The sequence below is a fragment of the Lontra canadensis genome, unplaced genomic scaffold (assembly GCF_010015895.1).
Source record: "Lontra canadensis isolate GAN:19392208 unplaced genomic scaffold, GSC_riverotter_1.0 scaffold128, whole genome shotgun sequence".
In the NCBI taxonomy this organism is placed as follows: Eukaryota; Metazoa; Chordata; class Mammalia; order Carnivora; family Mustelidae; genus Lontra; species Lontra canadensis.
The window spans coordinates 703,300-723,339 of NW_022631122.1; the positions used below are offsets into that span (position 1 = coordinate 703,300).

A 20,040-nucleotide genomic window follows, 5' to 3' on the forward strand; every position below is an offset into this window, starting at 1 on the left:
TCATTCTGTCTTCATAAACCAATTACAAACATGACCCAGCAACCTTCAGCTGTGTTTAAAAGTTCTCATCTCATAACCTTATACATACCATTTTATAAATATGGATTAAAGGAAAACATTATCAGTATACTGACAATTTCAGTAAATTGGTACATGGGCCATTTGGTGAACAGATTATTGGACAAATTGGCTTTTGGCGAAGTGGTCATGGAGCGAAGTTTACAGCCGTGTTTTTGGTCCAATGCACACAGGGGGTGTGAACCTCTGCTTCCTGCATCAGTTATGACTGTCCCTGTCACATCAAACTACGAAGGACCCAGATAAACTTAGAAAAAGACCTAACAACAGTGGAAAAGGAGAGGGGAGGCAGTGACCAGGACGCAGCCATGTGAAGAGACTATAAAGTGGGTGAAGGCAAAAAAGAAGACAAGACTGAGTCACATGACCCATGAATACACCTGCCCAGCATCCCTGCAGAGGGCACAAGCTACCAGATCTGCACCTTATCACCACTGGGAGCTCCAGAAATCCACACTACCAAAGCACACACCATTATTCGTACCCTAATTTTCTCCCTTCTGTTCATACAAATCCTAAAAATGTCCTCAGCCCAGGCTATTGTTTGGGAGCATAAGTTTAAATGTAACGAAAGAGACAGCAGCCTCCACAGAGAAGAGACAAAGGATGGGAGCTTTGCAATGACATTCACGGTGGGCATGCTCTCATTTAATCCTCCCAAAGCTGGAAGGGATAGCATTATTTATATTGTTGTTTGAAAGACAAGGAAAGTTAGTGAGTTCCCAGAGCGAAGCCTCAGACTCAGATCCACATCCATGTGAAGTCTTTGTAACTAGAGCAAGTTTAAAGCCTCACCTGTCCCCTCCTTCTGAATCAGGATGACGGCTCCAGCCAATGCAGCATGGAAAAAGTCACACGGTTTTCCTTCCAAGGCTGGGCCACACGGGGGATTCAGCTCCTGCCTTGTGCCCTACACTTGGCTGACACATCAGAGGGGTGACAACTCTGAGCCACGGTGTTTCACAGAACGGCCTCAAGTGGAACATACCTGGTCTTCCAGCAGGTTCCCAACATTGGCGCAAACAGGGCTTCAAGCCCCCAGATAATCACTCCCAACAGGTGAGACATTCTCAACCTTCAAGTCTTCCCAGCAGAGATGGCAGACGGCATGTGGCAAAGAGAAGCCATTCACAGCAGGCCTTGTGGAAATTCCCACCCCCAGAATTCACGAGCATGGGGTGGTTTGGGGTTGCTAAGCTTTGTGGTAGCTGGTTACACGGGGATGGCTTCTGGAATAATCGCCTTCACTGTCACATGCTGTGTTCTCTGCCTCGACTTCAGCGTGCCAGGTGTGTCTAAGGTGTGATGATGGCATGATAGGACGACGATCTCAACTATGCCACAAGAAAATCACAGGACGTACAGATATATACGGATGCCCCTTCTGAACTTAATTCTCTGTATAAAACGCCCACATACCCTGCAGCAGAACACACCAGATCAACCTCACGATGAAACGGAGTAAGGAAACAGAACTCCTGAAAACACAGCATGCAATGGGGACCGTGTTGTATTGACACAGAAATGAGCAACTGATAAAACCACTGACTCTGGGGGTGCCTGGAGGGCTCAGTGGGTTAAAGCCTCTGCCTTCGGCTCAGGTCATGATCTCAGGGTCCTGGGATCGAGCCCCACATCGGGGTCTCTGCTCAGCAGGGAGCCTACTTCCCTCCTCTCTCTCTCTGCCTCTCTGCCTACTTATGATCTGTCTGTCAAATAAATAAATAAAATCTTAAAAAAAAACCCACTCAGTCTGGAGAAGCCCCCTTCCACCAAATGGAAGACATGCTACATTAAGTTCAAGTCAATGATCTTCAGTTGGATGTAAGGCCGTTTGTTATGTGCAGCAGATACAGGAAACATGCTGGTCTCGGTCCAAGGCACTTCCTATGAATTGGGATGGGATCAAAGGAAGAGCTTAACCGACTCTATAAAACAGGAGAGTACCAAGACCTTCTAATAAGGTGGTCAGGAGGCATAGAACCCCAAAACAAAGTAAAACGGAGATCTCCCGAGGAAAGGGTTCCATTGTGGGAACGCATTAAGGCTCTACGGACAAACACGGCCGACCAAGGATGCTCTGTATCAAAGTGGGAAAGGGATCAACAAAAACGGGTTTCAAAAATCAGCTCCACTTACTTGCTGAGGGAGCTTGGCAGGTTAGCACAACCCAGCAAGCAGAGAAAAGCCAACCACTCCCTGTGATTTCAGACTGGGGTCTGCCTCTCTGAAAGTCTCAAGTTGACTCTTGAATGACAACCTCATACACTGGATGGCTGGGTTTCTGTTGCTCGCGTAGAGCAAGCCAGTGCTCTTACGCCATCTGGTGTTCAGAGAAGGTACTCCAACGTGAAGCAAACCCCAGGTTTTGCAAGAGTACTGATTGTGATCTTTTGATACAGTAACACTGGTGTGGTGCTGGCATATGAACAGAAACAAAACAAAACATCTGCAGGGTTCAAAGAGAAATCCAAGAAGCGACCTTAATGTGTATTGCATTTTAATACACAATTAAAAAGTGGCAATCAAATCATTAGGGAAAGGAATATTTAGTCCTTGCTAATTAAATAGCCATTTGGCAAAAAGTAAATCTAAGTTCCTACTCTGAGCCAGAAAATCAAAAATAAACTTGAGACAGATCAAAGAGATAAAAGAAAAATGTCAAAAAAACCAGCAACGAGAATAAATATAGATTGGTGTGTATCCCTTTCAAGACAGAATGCCCTTATAAAAACAAAGGAAGAAACTCTCTAGAATAGGATTGTAAGACTTGAAAAGAATTTTGCAACAAAACTTTATAAACAATTTAGAAGGCAAATGGGAAATTAGAAAAATATACTGGAATATATCTAGGGAAGAGAAGAATGAGTGGCAGTAACAGATAGAACGGGTTTTGCACAAAAGAGAAGCAAATAGCTCATAACCAAACACATCTGAGGGACCAAAATTACTAATAGAAATTGAAACAAATAAAATACTTTTTCTCTATCAAATTAACAAAGATAAAATCTACATACAGCGTAGGTGAGAAGTGGAAAGTCGACCACGTAATATGCTATTGGTGGGTGAGCAACAGAGGGAGATATTACCAGCTGCAATTCTATAATGAGAACCTTGAAATGCTCAGATTAATGGACACAACACATCTGTAAAGGAATAAAAAAGAAAGTCGTACGCCCAGATTTTAGGCACAGCAATGTTTGCATGGTGCATTATTACTTAGGATAAAAATGTTGAAAGAAACTGGAATATTGATTAAACAAAGAATGATGTACTATATTCATCTTCTCATTTCTTCTCAAAATGGAATTTTGATCGTATGGGAAAAAAACACATGTGGTGGAAAAAAAAAAAAAAAAGGCAAATGATCAAGCAGGTTAAAGCCAGTGAGTGACCAAGGAGGATGCTGTCCACCATCCCATGACTGGCCAAGTTGGCCACTATTTTCTGAATTAAATTTAAGATGGGGAAAATAAAACCATCAACCCATAATACAGTCCTTATTCCAGTCACTAAAAACGAGCTTCTCCTTCATGTCTGCTGCTGCAGAAAAACAAAGTGGGAATTGGTCTCAGAAAACACCCTTCGCCACCATCACCCTTTGCCCCCCACCCTGGGGGCAGAGTGTCAGAGAGGGAAGGAAACAATCTATTCCAAAAAGAGACAAAGCAAAGGATATGTAAACAATAAAACAAATGATCAAGAAACTGGGAAGAAAGATGATTATAGGACTGGCAGAAATGCCGTGAGTCCTTCCCTTTCCAGAGAGATAATGCAAAATAAAACGCCGACGAGAATAAAGTGGACACAGTCACAATACTCCGTACTGTTTATTGTGTGCTGCTCTGTGTCCTCCAACCCCACCCATACCCCCCATGTCCCTGCTAGACATTCACACCAGGAGAATCCTCACAACCTTCACTAGATGGCATCTGCGTTACCACCCAAACCCAGGGGGCTCTGCACCCAGGGTCCAGGACTTGCATTCACCAAAACTCCACATTAGGGCACAAAAGCAAAAGATGGTTTTTTCAGACACAGCAGGATACATGGAAGAGACTGCTGGGGGTCTGGCTCAGGCTCCACAGAGCTGTCTGGAGGCTAACACGACTCAGAACACACCTGCCAGGAAGCTGTATGGCTGTTCCTCAGCACACAACACCAAGAACAGGGTTCTAGAAACACCCCATCTGTCCCCCAATTACAGCTGCAAAGAGGACAATGGGTATCTTGCTAGCTCTAATACAACGGCATCTTTCCTTTTTAAAGAAGAAATACATAATCATAAAAAAGTTAAAAGGATAAAAATTAGCCTATTTTGCTATTGCAAAAGGAAAGGAGGTCAGAAAACAGAGGAACCAGACACTCGAATTTTTGGGTAGAAGATCAGTAATTACTAAACACCTGTCACATGCCAGGCTTTTCACACTGGTGTATTTTTTGTCTAAATCATTCTTTCCAAAGAGGAAAATGACTTATCCAACATATTCTTCCTGCAATGTGCAAATGAAGTTGTTACTGCACTAAAAACAAAGGTCAACCACCTACCTGTGCTGGAAAAGGAGAGAGAGAGAAGTTTGCTAGTTGAATGGGTCCTGAATTTTCATCACCTAAAACCCACCTCAAAAAGCACCATCAACCCTCAGCCTTCAGGCCTCCAGCCAAAGTGATTTTTGAGGCCCCGATCGTGTTACAATGAACTCCTTCCAAGGACTTTTGCAACACTGCAAAGTGACCACCAGAGGGCATCAGCAACACAGTGTTCTAGGGCTTCTCTGTCTTCACATCAAGGAAAAGCAGGGTTTTAATGCAAGGGCTCTGGGTTTCCAGGAACTAATGCTGGAGGTTTTAACAGGATTTGAGCTGAGCATTCTTCCCAGGATAAGAGGCCTTCCCATGTCACAGAGCGGTGCTCACCCCAGGCCTAGAAAGCAGGGCTGTTGGCATGAGCACTGCCAGGTTTAAGACCCCAAAATATCTCCCTGACCACCTTTCCGTCCAAGTGAAACAGAGTCCAAGTTAAACTCTCCCTATGCATCAGCCTAATTATAAAGTAGGAGGACTTAAAATTGGTCACACCATCTTCCTTGTGCTTTACCAATCTAGAAAGGTAAGACCCCCAAGAGTAAATGAGCTTCAGATTGAGAACCCAAAATAGGTATGTGTGTGTGTGTCTTCTTTGGTGAAAAATATTACAGCCTGCAGAACCTCCAAGAGAGAAAAAAAAAAAAAAGTGGGAAGGAAATGGGGAGTATAAAGGAAGAAGTGAGGATGAGGAAAAGGGAAGTAGAGCAAAAAATAAAAATAAAAAATAAAAAATAAAAAATAAAATGTCAAGGCAGAAGCCTGGCTTAGGCAAAGACATACCCACAGGCCACAGGCAGTATCTGGGAGAGAGTAGAGAGGTGGGGATTCTGGGCTTTCCCTCAGATTGCTCAGGAAGATGATCTCAAGACAATGCCTGGACATCTACAGCATTCAAGTAGGCTCATTCCTAGAAACACCACTACAGCACCCCATGTGTTCAGCAGAAAGAATAGGGCTATTTAATAAGGACCGAGCTCCCCAATACTGGACCGAGTTCAGGCAAGGCTAAAACACCACCTGCCAGGGAATGGAAGGAAATTCATGAAGACCTAGAAAACGACCTGTAGGGGGCAATCTTCTAAATGGGGTCACACTGCTAGCACAACCTCATTAAACCCTCTCAACCTCCCAGGTGCTATTCTTATATCCAGGATGATGCCTGCAGGTATAGCCATGTCCATGGCCGGGAGTTACTGGCCACCCACTAACGTCAGTGCTTTGGAATGACCTGTAGGCTTTGCTGGGTTTGTTTAGTGCACGTGGCATAGAGCCCCCCCCACACACACACAACACATATTCTGTACAAAGGAAAGACCAGTTGACAACAAAAGACCCTCTGATGGCTAAACCTGCCCATTGTTCCGAAGCCAGAGCTCCCTCCTAATTCTGCCCAAAGAATAATTCTCAAGTGTAAAGTTGAACCAACTTCACCCAAAACCCCAGAAAATCTCAAAATTCCACCTTGATAGTCTATTTTAAAAACCAGCATTGTGTTTGAGCCAGAGAAATGAGAGATTTCGATAAAATGTCCACAGCACTCTTTACACGAAAAAAGTCTACCATCCAGGCCTGGCTGATGGTATCATAATGAAGAGAGGTGCTCTGGGGTCTGAGAACCTGCCTCCCACTTGTTTTCGGACGGGTCAACTGACTGAAAGTTTCCAATCCTCAGTGACAAGACTTGTAAGCTCCTTGTAAGCCCATTTTCTGGGGGATGTCAGAAATGTCTTTTCCTAGATACCATGACTTTCCACTTTACTGCCCAATAAAAAAATATATATATAGAAAAAAATGGCCTTTTACCACCTAATATCCCCAGACATTTTTCTTTCATTTGAGGTCATATTACTGAAATGTTTCCTAGCTACTGCAGTTAAAAGTGTGAGCTTTCCCAAATTTAGATGACATCTTCTTCATTTTAAATCAAGTTTTTACTCTGCTCCACTAAAAAGCAGTTTCTGCAAGCCAAATTCCAAAATCAGAACATAGTATTCTAAGATGCAGGTTGGCAAACTTTGGCCCATGGGTCAAATCCAGCCCACGGCTTGTTTTGGTAAATAAAGTTGTAGAGTCCAACCTAATCATGACCATGAGTTTGCATATTATCTTTAGATGCTAATCCGAACCAAGAATTACCTCTATTTGGCCTTTTGGAAAGCTGCTAACATTTTTCACTTTAGAAAACATTAAATAATACACCAGATGTGATATAGCACTCTGGATAACTTCTGTCAGTTTTGTACAATGGATTATCGGCACCTGAGAGTCACACTGTCAATGATTCTTCTCTTTCCTCTTCAGTGATGCAGCTCTGTGACCAAAAAGGAAATGAATCATTAAAATGGATCTAAAGATAATGGCTCTTCTGGCGCTACACCAGCAAGAGGTAAGTAGCTGTCACTGAGCCCTTATGACCCATAAATCCTAAAATATTTACTTTCTGGCCCTGGACAGAAAAAGTTGCCAACCACATCCTAGACAGAAAGTTACATAAGCGATACCGATTACACAACAATCTAAAGAAAATACCAAACTCTTTCCTCAGAGGATGATTCATCAAAAAAACGGTTTTTCTCCCTAAACATTCAAAAATGACACTGTGCAACTGACTTCGGTATCCCAGAGAAGTCCCTCCAGGGCCAAGGACCCAAAACATCTCAACGATATTCCAAAGGCCGACCTGTCGTAACGGAAAATCATTATCTGGTCCATTTGACCCATTCTGCTTGAGGCTTAAACATTAAATACATGATTCACTATGATTCACTATCAGGAAAACAAAATATAAACAAACTCCTATGTTTGTAGTTGGAGCATAAAGAGAGGGCACGGGGGTGCGACAAACTGAGACTGGTGAAGGACCCAGTTCCAAGGTCACTGATGGGGACGTTGACATGGAACAGAGGACCAAGCTCTTCACTGGGAGTCAGGAATATAGGCTATTCTCATTACTATTATTCATTAAGAACTATAACAACACATGGGGCACCTGGATGGCTCAGTCAGTAAGCATCTGCCTTCAGCTCAGGTCATGATCCCAGGATCTTGGGATCGAGCCCTGCATCAGGCTCCCTGCTAGGTGGGAAGCCTGCTTCTCCCTCTCCCACCCCCCCTCTTGTGTTCCCTCTCTCGCTGTGTCTCTGTCAATTAAATAAATAAAACCTTAAAAAAAAAAAAAGAACCATAATATCACTCATTATCCTTTACTGAGTGTTTTCTATATGTATGGTTCTATGTTACATCTACTTCCTTTTTGTTCATTCTAATGACTCCACTGCCTTATAATGGCATCATGACATCATGCCCATTTTACTGATGGGTAAACTCAACTTCAGAGAGGTTGAGGGAGTTGCCATAGAAGGTCCCAAGCTGGGAAATAGGCTATAATGTCCAAACCTCTCCTTGCCCCACTGAGCCACCCAGGCTATGCGGAGAGCTCCCTCATACACCGCGTCCCTGTGTGACCTCGGTAGGTCCCATAGTCTCTGGACTTCAGTCTCCAGAATTCAAGCTTCTGTTGGATTGGCCATTGAAGCAGGTAATCTGTATGAGGTCCTGAATTTCCAAAATCATCTGAATCTCTTCGTGACTTTCACCATCGGGTCCTAGGAGAGAAGCAGTGCAGTGCTCATCTCATGGAAGGTACTCAACCATGCTCACTAACTGAAGGAGGGAGTGAGTGACCGAATTCTCCTCCCTTTGGGGAGGATGTTTTCCCCTCCTACTACAGTCTTTAGCATTCCTTTTCTTTAAGTTCCTGGTGGATTTTCTTAAGGAAGCATTCTATGTGTAAACCATCACTGTGGCACTGTAGGATATACAAGATGAATAAAATCACCATTCAGCTAATAGAGCCCTAATATCTTAATACAGCAACTTGATCATTTATCCAGTTAAGAGTAAAAGTGTATGTTTCATGGAGGTAACATTTTTATAGGCTTGACATGAGAGAGAACTTGTGTCTGTGATAAACAGACAAAGAAGTGGCATCTGGGGGCACCTGGGTGGCTCAGTTGGTTAAGCATCTACCTTCGGCTCAGGTCATGATCCTGGAGTCCAAGGATTGAGTCCCACATCAGGCTCCCTGCTCAGCAGGGAGTCTCCTTCTCCATCTGACCCTCCCCCCTCTCGTGTTCTCTCTCTCTCATTCTCTCTCTCTCAAATAAATAAATAAAATATTTAAAAAAAAAGAAGAAGAAGAAGAAGAAGAAGTGGCATCTGAATGAATCTTGAAGGATATTTCGTATTGTATCAATTGGCTATCCAGCTTATATCCACAGAACTGGAGGACATGTTTCATAGAATAAATAATGGTAATTTGTGGATAATTCAAAAATCCTTTTGTATTTAGTATTTTGGCATATCAAACAGTTATCTGTATTGAACTGTGTTAATCAGGCTAATATCAAATTAAATTATGTTCAGAGAATACAAACTATGAGAGCAAAGAGGGAACAAGGTAAAGCCTCAGGAAAAGGAGATGTTGTGCCTAGTAGAGAATTGAGAGTCTGCCCATCAGGAGAAGCTAGTGCTTGTTCTCACGTGCCAACACGTACTGGTGGATGGCGGTTGCCTAGAACAACGGTGCTCAAGTGTGTTTCCTGGACCACCCATTCAGGATTGCCCTGAACTTGTTAGAAATGCAAATCCTTGGTCTCCCCACACCCACACCACCCAGACTTGCTGAATCAGAGACTCTGGGGGTGGGCCATGTGTGTTTTTATCAGCCCTCCAGGCTACCTTGGTGTTCATTCAAATTTGAAAACTATTGGTCCAAAGGACTGTGTTGGATAAAATTCTGATGCTGTGGGTCACATAGAAATTATCATTGTACTGATAAAGAATGTCCGTGCCAGGCAAGGAGTCAGGAGTGGGAGCATGTGTGATGGTCATTCCGATCCCTGCCTAAATCAACAGTCCCCACTTGAATGTTACCCTGCCTTGAGGGGTCTCTGGAACATTTCCCTGATCACTAACATAATGCTTATGAAAATCAAGCAGAAATTTATAGAGTCACCATGTAGAAAGGCACACCACACCTCCAAGTACAGAAAAAGAACTGCCTGGGAGAGAGATATTTTCTCAATAATGATGAACTTTCCCAGTAAATAAAACAGACAAGAACAGTCGCTACTGGTTCCAAAAGATAGCGGTGCTGGAACAGCACAGTTGATGACCTGGATGCCTTACTAGGTATTTTATTTGGATCATATTGAGTTTACACAAGATAAAACCAAAGTCATATGATGTTTAACTCCGATGAAACTATTCAGAGATGACAATGGCTGGGATGATAGTACAGATGACTGTTTCTCTTTTGTCTCTAAAAGGGCAAAGGTATAGAGCAGAAACATACACACCTCATTCTTCTGGTCATTTTCTGATATGTGTGATGCCTTCTTCATCATCTACTAAGTTTACTGCCATCTACTAGGAATGTGCAGTAAGTGCATCATTAGGATATATCAAGGGTGGTGGAGCCAGACCACTGGGAGAAAGATCCAGAGATGGTGGGTCCACTGGAAAGAGGGGAGCTGGTTTGTAGAAGTAGTCCAGGGTCTGCACTCATCCCCAAAGTTACAAACTATTAACGGAGTTCCAAAATTTAAAACAAAACAAAAGAAAACAAAAGAAAAACCATGTTTTTAAAAAAGGTTTAGAATACTTTCTTCTTTGGAAAGTTAAATACACTCTCCATGGAACACACTTCCCACTCCAGATAAGCTTTCACAGAACAAGCTCGATAAAGATCTTAGTTTGACAGAATCACCCATGGGACACTGTGCAAATTCAGAGCAAGAGTTGGGATTTTTGTGGGAGTTCACTTCACACTGGTTCATGACCGTTGCCTCGATGTTACTTCAGGTGTGAAATGTTACCTGGTCAAATCATTAACAATAACATAAGACATGGATTCACTAAAATGCATGAGTTTATAACTATAGCATGTAAGTGGTAGAACACTGGAAGTCACATGACTGAGAGAAATTATGATTTTGGTGGGAAAAAAATTAACCAATGAGTAAAAACACTAGAGGTTTTTCCACTACTTTGAAATCCTGTGTCTGAGAAAAGACAAAGGGAGAGAGAGAGAGAGAGTAATTTTGTTTAAAAAAAAAAAAAAATGGAGGGTGCCTGGGTGGCACAGTTGGCTAAGTGACTGATTTTTGTTTTCAGCTCAGGTCATGATCTCAGGCCCTGATCTCAAGGTCATGAGATCAAACTCCAGGTCAGGATGCGCACTCAGTGTGCAGAGTCTGCTTGAGATTCTCTCTCTTTCTCTCCTTCTGTCCCTCCTACTTGTGCTCTCTCTAAATAAATAAATAATTAATTAAATACATAAATCTTTTTTTTTTAAGTTGGAGTATTTTATATACCCTGAAAGATGGAAGTCAGGTGAGATCAGATTGATAGATGAATCTATAATCTAAAACATGAGCAGAAGAAAATCACAGCAACAAAAGAGCTTTCAGAAGCAGGGCTGGGTGGGAGAATGTGAGGGCATGTGCCAGGTAAACCGTGGATGCTCTGAGCTTGCAGGCAGGGGATGCGGGAAGCAGAAGACAGTCTGAGAAAACATCAGGGTCACCAGTTGGCACAGCATATGTACAGCAGCTGGGTGACCCAGGACTGTCCTCTCCCCTTGATGCCAAGCAATGATTAGCAAAAGCCCTTGAATGCAAGCATGAACAGTAAGCCAGGGAGGAAAGCTTTAAGTGATAGGTGGTAACCAGGAACTGGTGATAACCAGGAGGAATGGCAAGAAGCCAGCCTGAACCACTGGTTCAGCCTGTCCAGTCGTGTGTCCCAGTCCTCCTTGCTAACAGGGAAGACAGGACATAGTAAGAAAAAATAACATCCATGGATGGGGGGACAGAGACACAGAGACACACAAAAAGATGAGCAGCAACATTCCAAACTGGAATAGCTAAGAGATAAAGTACAGAACAGGAGATTTTAAATGTCTACTTAGTATTCTCACACATAGGATGGTATCATCTCATTTAGGAAACAATCATAGGCTGATATAAAAATTTAAAAAATGGCAATTCAACACATGAATGGAACAGCAAAGTGGTCACAATGGACAAGAAAATGAGAAAGCTGGAAGGCCAAATGGAGGAATTCTCCCTGAAAGGAAAAAGTCCTGGGAAGAATGAGAAAGAAAAGCTAGCAGACATTGAGGACAGAGGGAAGAGTCTGGGGGAGACACTCAATTTCTTAGAATAGAATGTCTTTCTTAGTAAACAAATTTTTTAAAATACCATAAAGAAATCTCAAATATACTTGCCTGTAAAGAAATGTGAAATCTCTGAAGGATAAAAACAACATAAAAACACAAGATAAGCAACAGATTGAGAGAAAAAAAAAATACTTGTAACCTGTAACAAATAACCATTAATGCTGAAAGTTATAAAGAATTAAAAACAGAAGAAAAAGCCCCGATGGAAACTGGACAGATGATAGAGAGAAACTCACAAAATAAGGCAATTTGAATGACCACATTTGTGATTGTGATAATCTGCAAAGTACAAATTAAAACAAGGAGAGTTGACACCCAACCTATGAGATTGCCAAGAACTAAGAACGGGAAGGTAGATACTCAATAGTGAGGAGGTGGGGAAATTGTAAACATATTTTAAGAGAGGGCATATTCTGCACCTCCTGGAGGGCAATTTGCCAGGATCTTTTAAATTTAACAATGTGTATCCCCTGGATCTTGACTTCCATCTCCAGGTTCTGACCTAGCTGGTGACGACAGTTAGCTTTCATGAAGCACTAGAAGCCAGACATAGTTTTAAGTACTAAAGAAGTTACTACATTCAGTACTCCCAATAGCCTGTAACAAAGGTTAATATTACTATCCTCATTTTAGAGCTGAGGAAACTAAGTCACAGAGGGGCCAAGGAACATTTCCTAAACCAAACAACAATAAATGGAGAAGGGCAGGATTTGAGCCCAGACAGTCAGGCTGTCTGCTCTTAAGCACATGTAGTTTTTGTAGGATATAGTCTCATCTGTGTATGAAAACATACTCAAGGTGTTCATCACAGTATCATATATATTCCTAAGAAGGAAAAAGCACACACACACATATCCTATATCCTATTATGGAATATTATGTGGTATTTAAAAGAAAGGAGACACATTTACATAGAAAAACATGGTCAATCTTGAAGACATCTTTAGTGAAGCACAAAAAAAGCTTATTGCAGAATAATATGGCCATTATAGTATTTTAATTAAAAATATACATGTGTGCACATGTGTATGTGTGTAAAGGCACAGAAACAGAAAAAGTGAACAAATCAAATCATGAAGGTAACAGATGTTATCCTGGGGGCGGGGAGTCCAGTGGGATTTCAGGGCAGGAGAGAGATGGAATTCAAAGGGCATTTCCATCTACATGTACGTTTGAGGGCTTCACGCTATAGATGCATTCACATCTTTTCCTATGCATAATTAAAGTAGAATCAAAGAAACATTTTCTTGAGCAGTTGCTATATGCCAGGCATAAAGCTATTACCATCGTCTTATCTCATTTAAAACAACTTTATGTGATTATTACTATATCATTATTCTTATTAATTTAATAACAGTAAAGGACAGTAAGATTCAGGGGTTTTAAAAACTTTGCTGCAAAGGCCTTGATACCTAAGGGGTGTAGATTTGAGCTCCACTCTGTTGCAGGAGATGGGAAAGACGGCCTAACCACGTAGAGACAAGAGTACAGACGCGGGTGTGCCAGGCTTACCACAGCGGTCCCGGATGACCAGGTTCCTGCCTTCCTTCAGGTGGATGGTGAGGAGGTAGGCAAAAGGACTGGGCAGGTTACTCAAGCCATCACCGGCTTCCCCAAACATCTACACAGACAGAGAAGTAGGTTAAGTCTGCTGTTTGGCGACCGAGGGAGAGAATTTCAGAGCCGAAGCAAAAGTCACTACAGAGGCAAATCTTCAAGCTGCATCTCCCACCCCCAAGCTTAATGACCTGGCTACAATGATTTATTAGCACGTCCTTCATGTTTCTCCCCAGTGGGATTTTTTACCAGAATTCCTGATCATATCTTCACAATCTTAACTCTGCCCCAACATAATCACACACGTGGTAAGCCAGTATCTGACATACCCTTAAGCTCAGTGATTTCTGGTAGGATTCTTTCTTCTGGAACTCAAGGGGCAGCCCAGAGGGAGGGAGTAGCACCTGTGGATTCCACGTGTGTCCCACAGACATGGGTCCAGACTCAGATGCAAAGCATCTTCCTAATTTTCTCCCCCTTCCCACCAAACCTTTCCACCCTGGCACACCTCCTCCACATTTCTGCTCACGACCACTCCACCGTCAGCCCGGAGCCCACACATCCGTCGGGCACATACCCCTCCCATGTCCACATGTGACACACTTTGAGCGCTCTCCCCTTTGCATACTTTTCCTCCATTCCCTGCCCCCACCGTGGTGTCTCCTCCACTTACCCTCAGTCTTGCCTCCCCTCAACATGGCTCACTTCCCTGTCCAGGGATTCATTAACTCCTACCGGCCACAAGGTCGACTCCAAGTCCATTTTTTAATATTTTTAATATTTACTCAATGAATCCAACTAAAGTGTTGAAATAGAACTTTGCACTCCAGTTCAAATTTTTGTCTTTCCAAAGAGAAAGGACAGATAAAGTAATTTATCGTTCACTTATTGGACATTCAATTAATCGATTTTGTGGCTGGGTCTCCCTTGACAGCCTTCTTTGGAAAGTTTCCCCCATCCAGGTTTCAAAGCACTTCCGAACGGCTTTGTCTCCTTTACCGTCCCACTCAACTGCCTAGCTGCTCTGTATTTTTAGAAAACTCAGTCCCAGACTGACAGATCGATAGACCCTGAATTAATCTTTCCCAGCCATAATGTGCAAGGCCTGCCTTTGTAGGTGGATCCGCTTCAGCATGCTTTAAAAACAGGCAAAGAAATAGAGATCCACACATTTGCTATATTTACTCCAGTGTTTCTTTTTAAGAAATGTCACTCACAGATTGTTCTTCAAATTGTTGGGATGTCAGAGAAGCATTCAGATCACCACTTTCACATAGCTTCTGTAAAAAAAGAAAAAAAAAAAACAATCCCGCTTTCAAAAGGCAAAATGGTATCAGCCTACAGAGATAGATAGCCTTTATCAGGTCATTCGCTTTGAGTCTGCCATCTGCACGGTCAATTTCAAGTACGCAGGCTGCCTTCCCGCAGACGTGGCCAGTGTTGGCAATAACAGTTGGATTCGGTAGAGCCCCTCTGGCTACAGCCTCTGCCAACTTAGTCCTCGATCGGAGGATGGATAAGGCTCACTCTGCTCTACCACCAGGCTGCTCTGCCATCCCTCATTCATCCAGGCTCTAGCGGGCAAGCAGCATGAAGTGGGAGCAGCTGAGCCCTCCCACCAGGTCCCTCCCATGGCAGGCCTCCCTGGTCCTCTGCCACCAAAGAGAAGTGGGCAGATCACATGGCGGAGACCTGGGCTCATCGCTCAGGAGGGAACATTTCAAAATGTGATCTGGAAGACCTTCCTCCTACCCTATCTTCCAGAGTCTGTACAATCACCAAGCAAAAAGTAAAAAATGGAATTCTGAACGAAAGCTCAGAATGGGAGGGGTGTGGGTTTCCTAACTGAAGATACCCATGAAATGATCCCACAGGGCAAGGAAATGGTCGGTAGTTAGTGTGGGATACAGTAAACATATCCACTGTGCAGATTTTAGATGCACAGATGCAGGGTCCAGGAGAGCTCTCGGACCCCTTCAGGTGTTCTGGGCTGGAGATAAGGACAGCTGTCTGCGTGGAAAGGCAGAGTGTAAGGGACGTGAATTAATGGTCTTCCCGCATTTTGGATATGTTCCTGTCGGGCTGGTGCCTTACTTAGCCAGGGCTGATTTCTTGTGTGAGAAACACGGGATTTCTCCCTCCAAACAAGGCTGGGTAACTCCAAAGTTTCAGGCAAACTGAGGCAGGCAGTCAACCTGCAAAGATAGCTTTGATGACCATGAACCTCTGAGAGTAGACATGAGGACCAGGAGCACTGTGGTCACTGGTCCTTCCCATCCACAGTGCTCATCAGGGAGGGCCAAACACAAGTCAGAGATCCTGCCTGGAGGGTAGGCTACCTTCCAAGACATGAACACACACACACACACACACACACACACACACACACACACATTGTGTGTGTGTGTGTGTGTGTGTGTGTGTGTCTCTCTCTCTCTCAAGTAGAGCTTCAGGCAGCAAGAGAATCTGGGTTCCCAAGCAGTAGCCCCCAGGAGATGCAGGGATGGTGAGGGATTGCAGACAAGCTGGGGTCCTCTGGTCCACCCCCTCTGCAGGCAGTGACATCATGAAATGCTACAACCAGGCAGCAATGGTCCCAGGATGGTCTGAAGCCTCACACGTCCTCCCCACTTAGAACGGAGGCCCCACGGCTCCTGCGTCTGTGGTTCTCACACATGCCTCTTTCTCCACCCGTCCCAGCCCTGATGTCCCTTGACTGTGTATATAATTCATCTTCTCATTCATTCACCACGATCACAAGGGTGATTTCAGACACTTTGACCTTTCCCCTAGGATCCCAGCACTGCAGCCACTAGAGGCCCCCGGCCCTGGAAGGACCACTGCTGCCCAGGCAGGAAAGGAGCCCCAACCCTGTGTGTGGGAGATCTGTTAGCAGACGGGAAGAGAGGCACCAGCGGGTCCTTCACTAGTCACCCTCCTCTCTGGCTCTTCATACCTCTCATGTTGCTCTATGTAAAAACACATCCTAGGGTGGTTGGACAGGATATCTGAAGACCGCATTAGGAGGACAATCAGAATCTCACTCTACTCCCCCAATTTCAATGTTTGCCCTCATGCCTTTTACACTGCACACTATTATTTCCTGGAAGCTTAGCAACTCTTCTGCCTGATTTACAAACCCAAGAGAGACCAGCCACATCTTCACAAGCAGAACCAACAAAAAACATCTCCTGTCTGATCCTCTGCAGCCTGAAGACCCATTGGTAATGTCTCCCATTTTGCAGTCTCACAAACCTATCACAAACCTACCAGTGCTGAGCTCAAAGTTTCCATTCAGAGTGCACAGTTATTAGCCAAAGATCCAAAGACTGTGGTGGCCCAGAATTTTCTATCACCCAAGGAGAACAGTGGACGGATAGGGGCTTTAAAGCGTCACCCCTCAGAGGGCACACCAAACATGCTCTCCCCCAAATTGGCCTCTCTGTGCTTAATGATAACATTAATTAAAGGACAAAATGAGTCCACACAACCACCGTCACTTACACGCTATCAAACATGAGCACAGAGCTCTTATTCAAATATGTGATAAGTCTTCCACTTACAACAATATGGAAATTAAATGTGAAGAATGACATTAATTCAATATTATGGCTGGTTTTACTCACAGAAAAGTCACAGAACTTAAAGTTATGGTTCCCACAGCCACCATAACTGTCACACACCATATATACACACCAGCGAAGGAAAGCGATCACATAAAGAAGAGCAGAAATGCTACATAGGCACCAAGGACCAAGTTACGGCCGCTGGGGGACACATAACCTTGACTATTCCCTTCCATTCTGCATAGAGACTAAGGTATTATCCACTGAGTAGAAGTTATATGATTTCACTTCTTTGTAAACCTAGTAACTGCATCAATGAGTTCTTCTTTAAAGACAGCACAGTTATGACTTTCCTCATAGGAATCCCTGGTATCCCACAATCACAAGGATATATTTTTGATGTTCTCAACAAGCATAATCAAGCACTCTGTTTTTGGACTTTTGAAAAGTTAACACACAAAAATTGTTGTATAGAGCATTACAATTTTTAACCCATGTATAGATTTGTGGGACCATGACAATAATCAGGACAGAACAGTTCTGTCCCCTGATAGCACTCATTCATGCAGCCCCACTGGGGTCCAGCCTGTCTTCCCCATGTAGTTTCACCTTTTCCAGAATATCCTGCACAGGGACTCATACTGTATGCAAACCTGACATCTGACATATTTCACTCAGCACAATGCCTTTGAAATCCATCCAAGTGGTCCTCTGCATAAATCGTTTAAACCTTTTTCATTGCTGAATAGTATTCCACTGAATACATGAGCCATAATTTATCCAACAAGTGCAGGTTTCAAACATTTCAACCAAATGATTTCCAAGGACTCAGGGAAAGATAAATGATATTGAATACCATGAACACTAAATAGTTTACTATGACAGGGGCACCTGGGTGGTTCAGTAGGTTAAGTGTCCAGCTGTGGATTTTGGCTCAGGTCATGATCTCAGGGTTGTGAAACTGAGCCTCGCATCAGGCTCTGAACAGGGCATGGAGTCTGCTTATGATTCTTTCTCTTCTTCTCCCTCTGTTCCACCCCACCTCACCACTCATGCATTCTCTCTCTCTCTCTCAAAAAAAAAAAAAAAGAGAGAGAGAAAGAAAGAAAAAAGAAAAAAGTTTAATATGACAAAACAGTCTAATTACATAGAAACATTAAAAAATACAGCACCAACATTTTAGCATAAAAACTAGTATAAGGTTAGCCAGCTCTCACACAACTCTCACTGCTGCTTTTTGGGTGAGTGGTTTTGTGCTTTTGGTTTGGTTTTGTTTTTAAAGACACAGACTTTGCATTGGTATTTTCTTTCTACCTAAATTGAAATTGGTGGGAAGATAGTATATTTTGCATTCTCTTTAGTTGAGAGTCCTCTATCTGCAAGAATGAAGGTTTATTAAAATTCAGCAGGATATGGGAAGATATGAGCATGGATGGGCCAATGATATAAAAAAGAAAATCTCCCCTACTCACCAAGGATCTTAAGAGCAAAACACAGATGAGAGTAAACATCTTCCTTTTGTGTGCACAAAGCGTGATCTTGTACAAATACCACCTCTCATGGGGCTCATCTGAACGCTCTCACCATGAAGCACACACAGGAAGCCAAATTATAAACCATGTAAACAATCGCTGGGCATTTAAACCTCAATACAAGGAGACATAAACCCACATCCAGAAAAGCTAAGTGAGTAAAATGCTGGCTGAGAAGAGCACTTCTACAGTCTCTGAAAAATACTCAAGAGTACATCAGTATAGCAAACAATACATGGGATACAGATTTACTTAACGACTGTACCCGCATCTAGGTTCCCGAGAATTGAGACACTCTGGATGGCAGCGTTCATACACACAAACACCTACAAGACAAAGGAAGTAGCAAAATGCACGAAGGAGATAGAATGGCTGGACAGACCCCAAGGCAGAGACTGGATACAGTGACAGAATCAAAACAACTCACGTGGCGATGAGAGGACAAAATTAAGACGTCTGTTGAGAAAAATTCAGGTCTACCAAATGGCTGAGTCTATGCCTATTAAATTTGTACACAACTTTTCAAGGGGCTATTGACTGTACAATAGTGGGCTACCTATTTAGTTCCCCCACACACACTCCCAAGATTGTTCTCTGTAAGTGATTACCCCGGGATACTGAGATGCAAAGTAGAAGTCACACATGCATGTGTGTGTGTGTGTGTGTGTGTGTGCGCGCGCACATGTGTGCATACATATATGCCCTATTCAATCACATGTCAGTATAAAGCAGTGGTCAGCAATGTCCAACCCACCACCTCTTTCTACAGATAAGGTTTAAACTTTGGAACACAGTCTTATCTATTCATTGACATGTTTATCTATGGCTGATCTCACGATACTGTATGGGGGCTGGGATGTTGCAACAGAGGCTTGTGGGCCACAAAGCTAGACATATTTATTATCTGGCCCTTTGTGGAAAAAGTTTGCCAACCCCTGGTATAATCAACCTTTCTTTTCGCACTTGGTAATATCTGTCCACTCACCTTGCACACACTGTTTTCACGCTTGTTACCAGTAGGTAGCTTAAAAGAATAATGGTCCCCTTTATATTTTCTTAGCACTTTGTAATTTACAAATATACACATGCTCCTGTTAAGGGGCCCACAGGCTGTCATCAGTATCACCAATGTACAAATAAGGAAGCCGAAGTGAAGAGGATAATTGGTTGCTGAAGGGAAATTAAAGAGTTAGGCTTTTACTGGAGTGTCCTGGGTCCTCCACTCTTTTCACTGTGCCCATATCCAGGAGAATCCAAAATTAGAATGCCCAGCTCTGTGCGGGGGGGATGAGACTTGGGAGTCAGAAAGACCTGATTTCGAATCCTACTTGTTCTACTTCCTATCTTTGGGTTCTTGCAAAATTTACTTAAAATTCAAGACATGAGAACATCTCCAAAAGGGCCAAAAAAGATACTTACTTTACAGATTATTTGGAGAAAAATTAATTCATTCAAAGGCTATCTCTGGGCCAGACAC

At 43.1% G+C, this 20,040-nt stretch overlaps 1 protein-coding gene across 2 annotated transcripts in view; it reads right to left on the reverse strand.

Annotated features, from left to right (window-relative positions):
- The window catches only part of MCTP2 (multiple C2 and transmembrane domain containing 2), a 239,285-nt gene that overhangs the window by 154,819 nt on the left and 64,426 nt on the right, over positions 1 to 20,040 (reverse strand). Inside the window, exons 3-4 of one of the 2 annotated variants that reach the window (XM_032842341.1) lie at positions 14,683 to 14,745; positions 13,421 to 13,529 (exon numbers count right to left, since the gene is read on the reverse strand). In XM_032842341.1, the coding sequence (XP_032698232.1) occupies positions 13,421 to 13,529; positions 14,683 to 14,745 (172 nt within the window). The remainder of the gene's footprint in view (positions 1 to 13,420; positions 13,530 to 14,682; positions 14,746 to 20,040) is intronic. The other variant, XM_032842343.1, reaches the window with a different exon arrangement.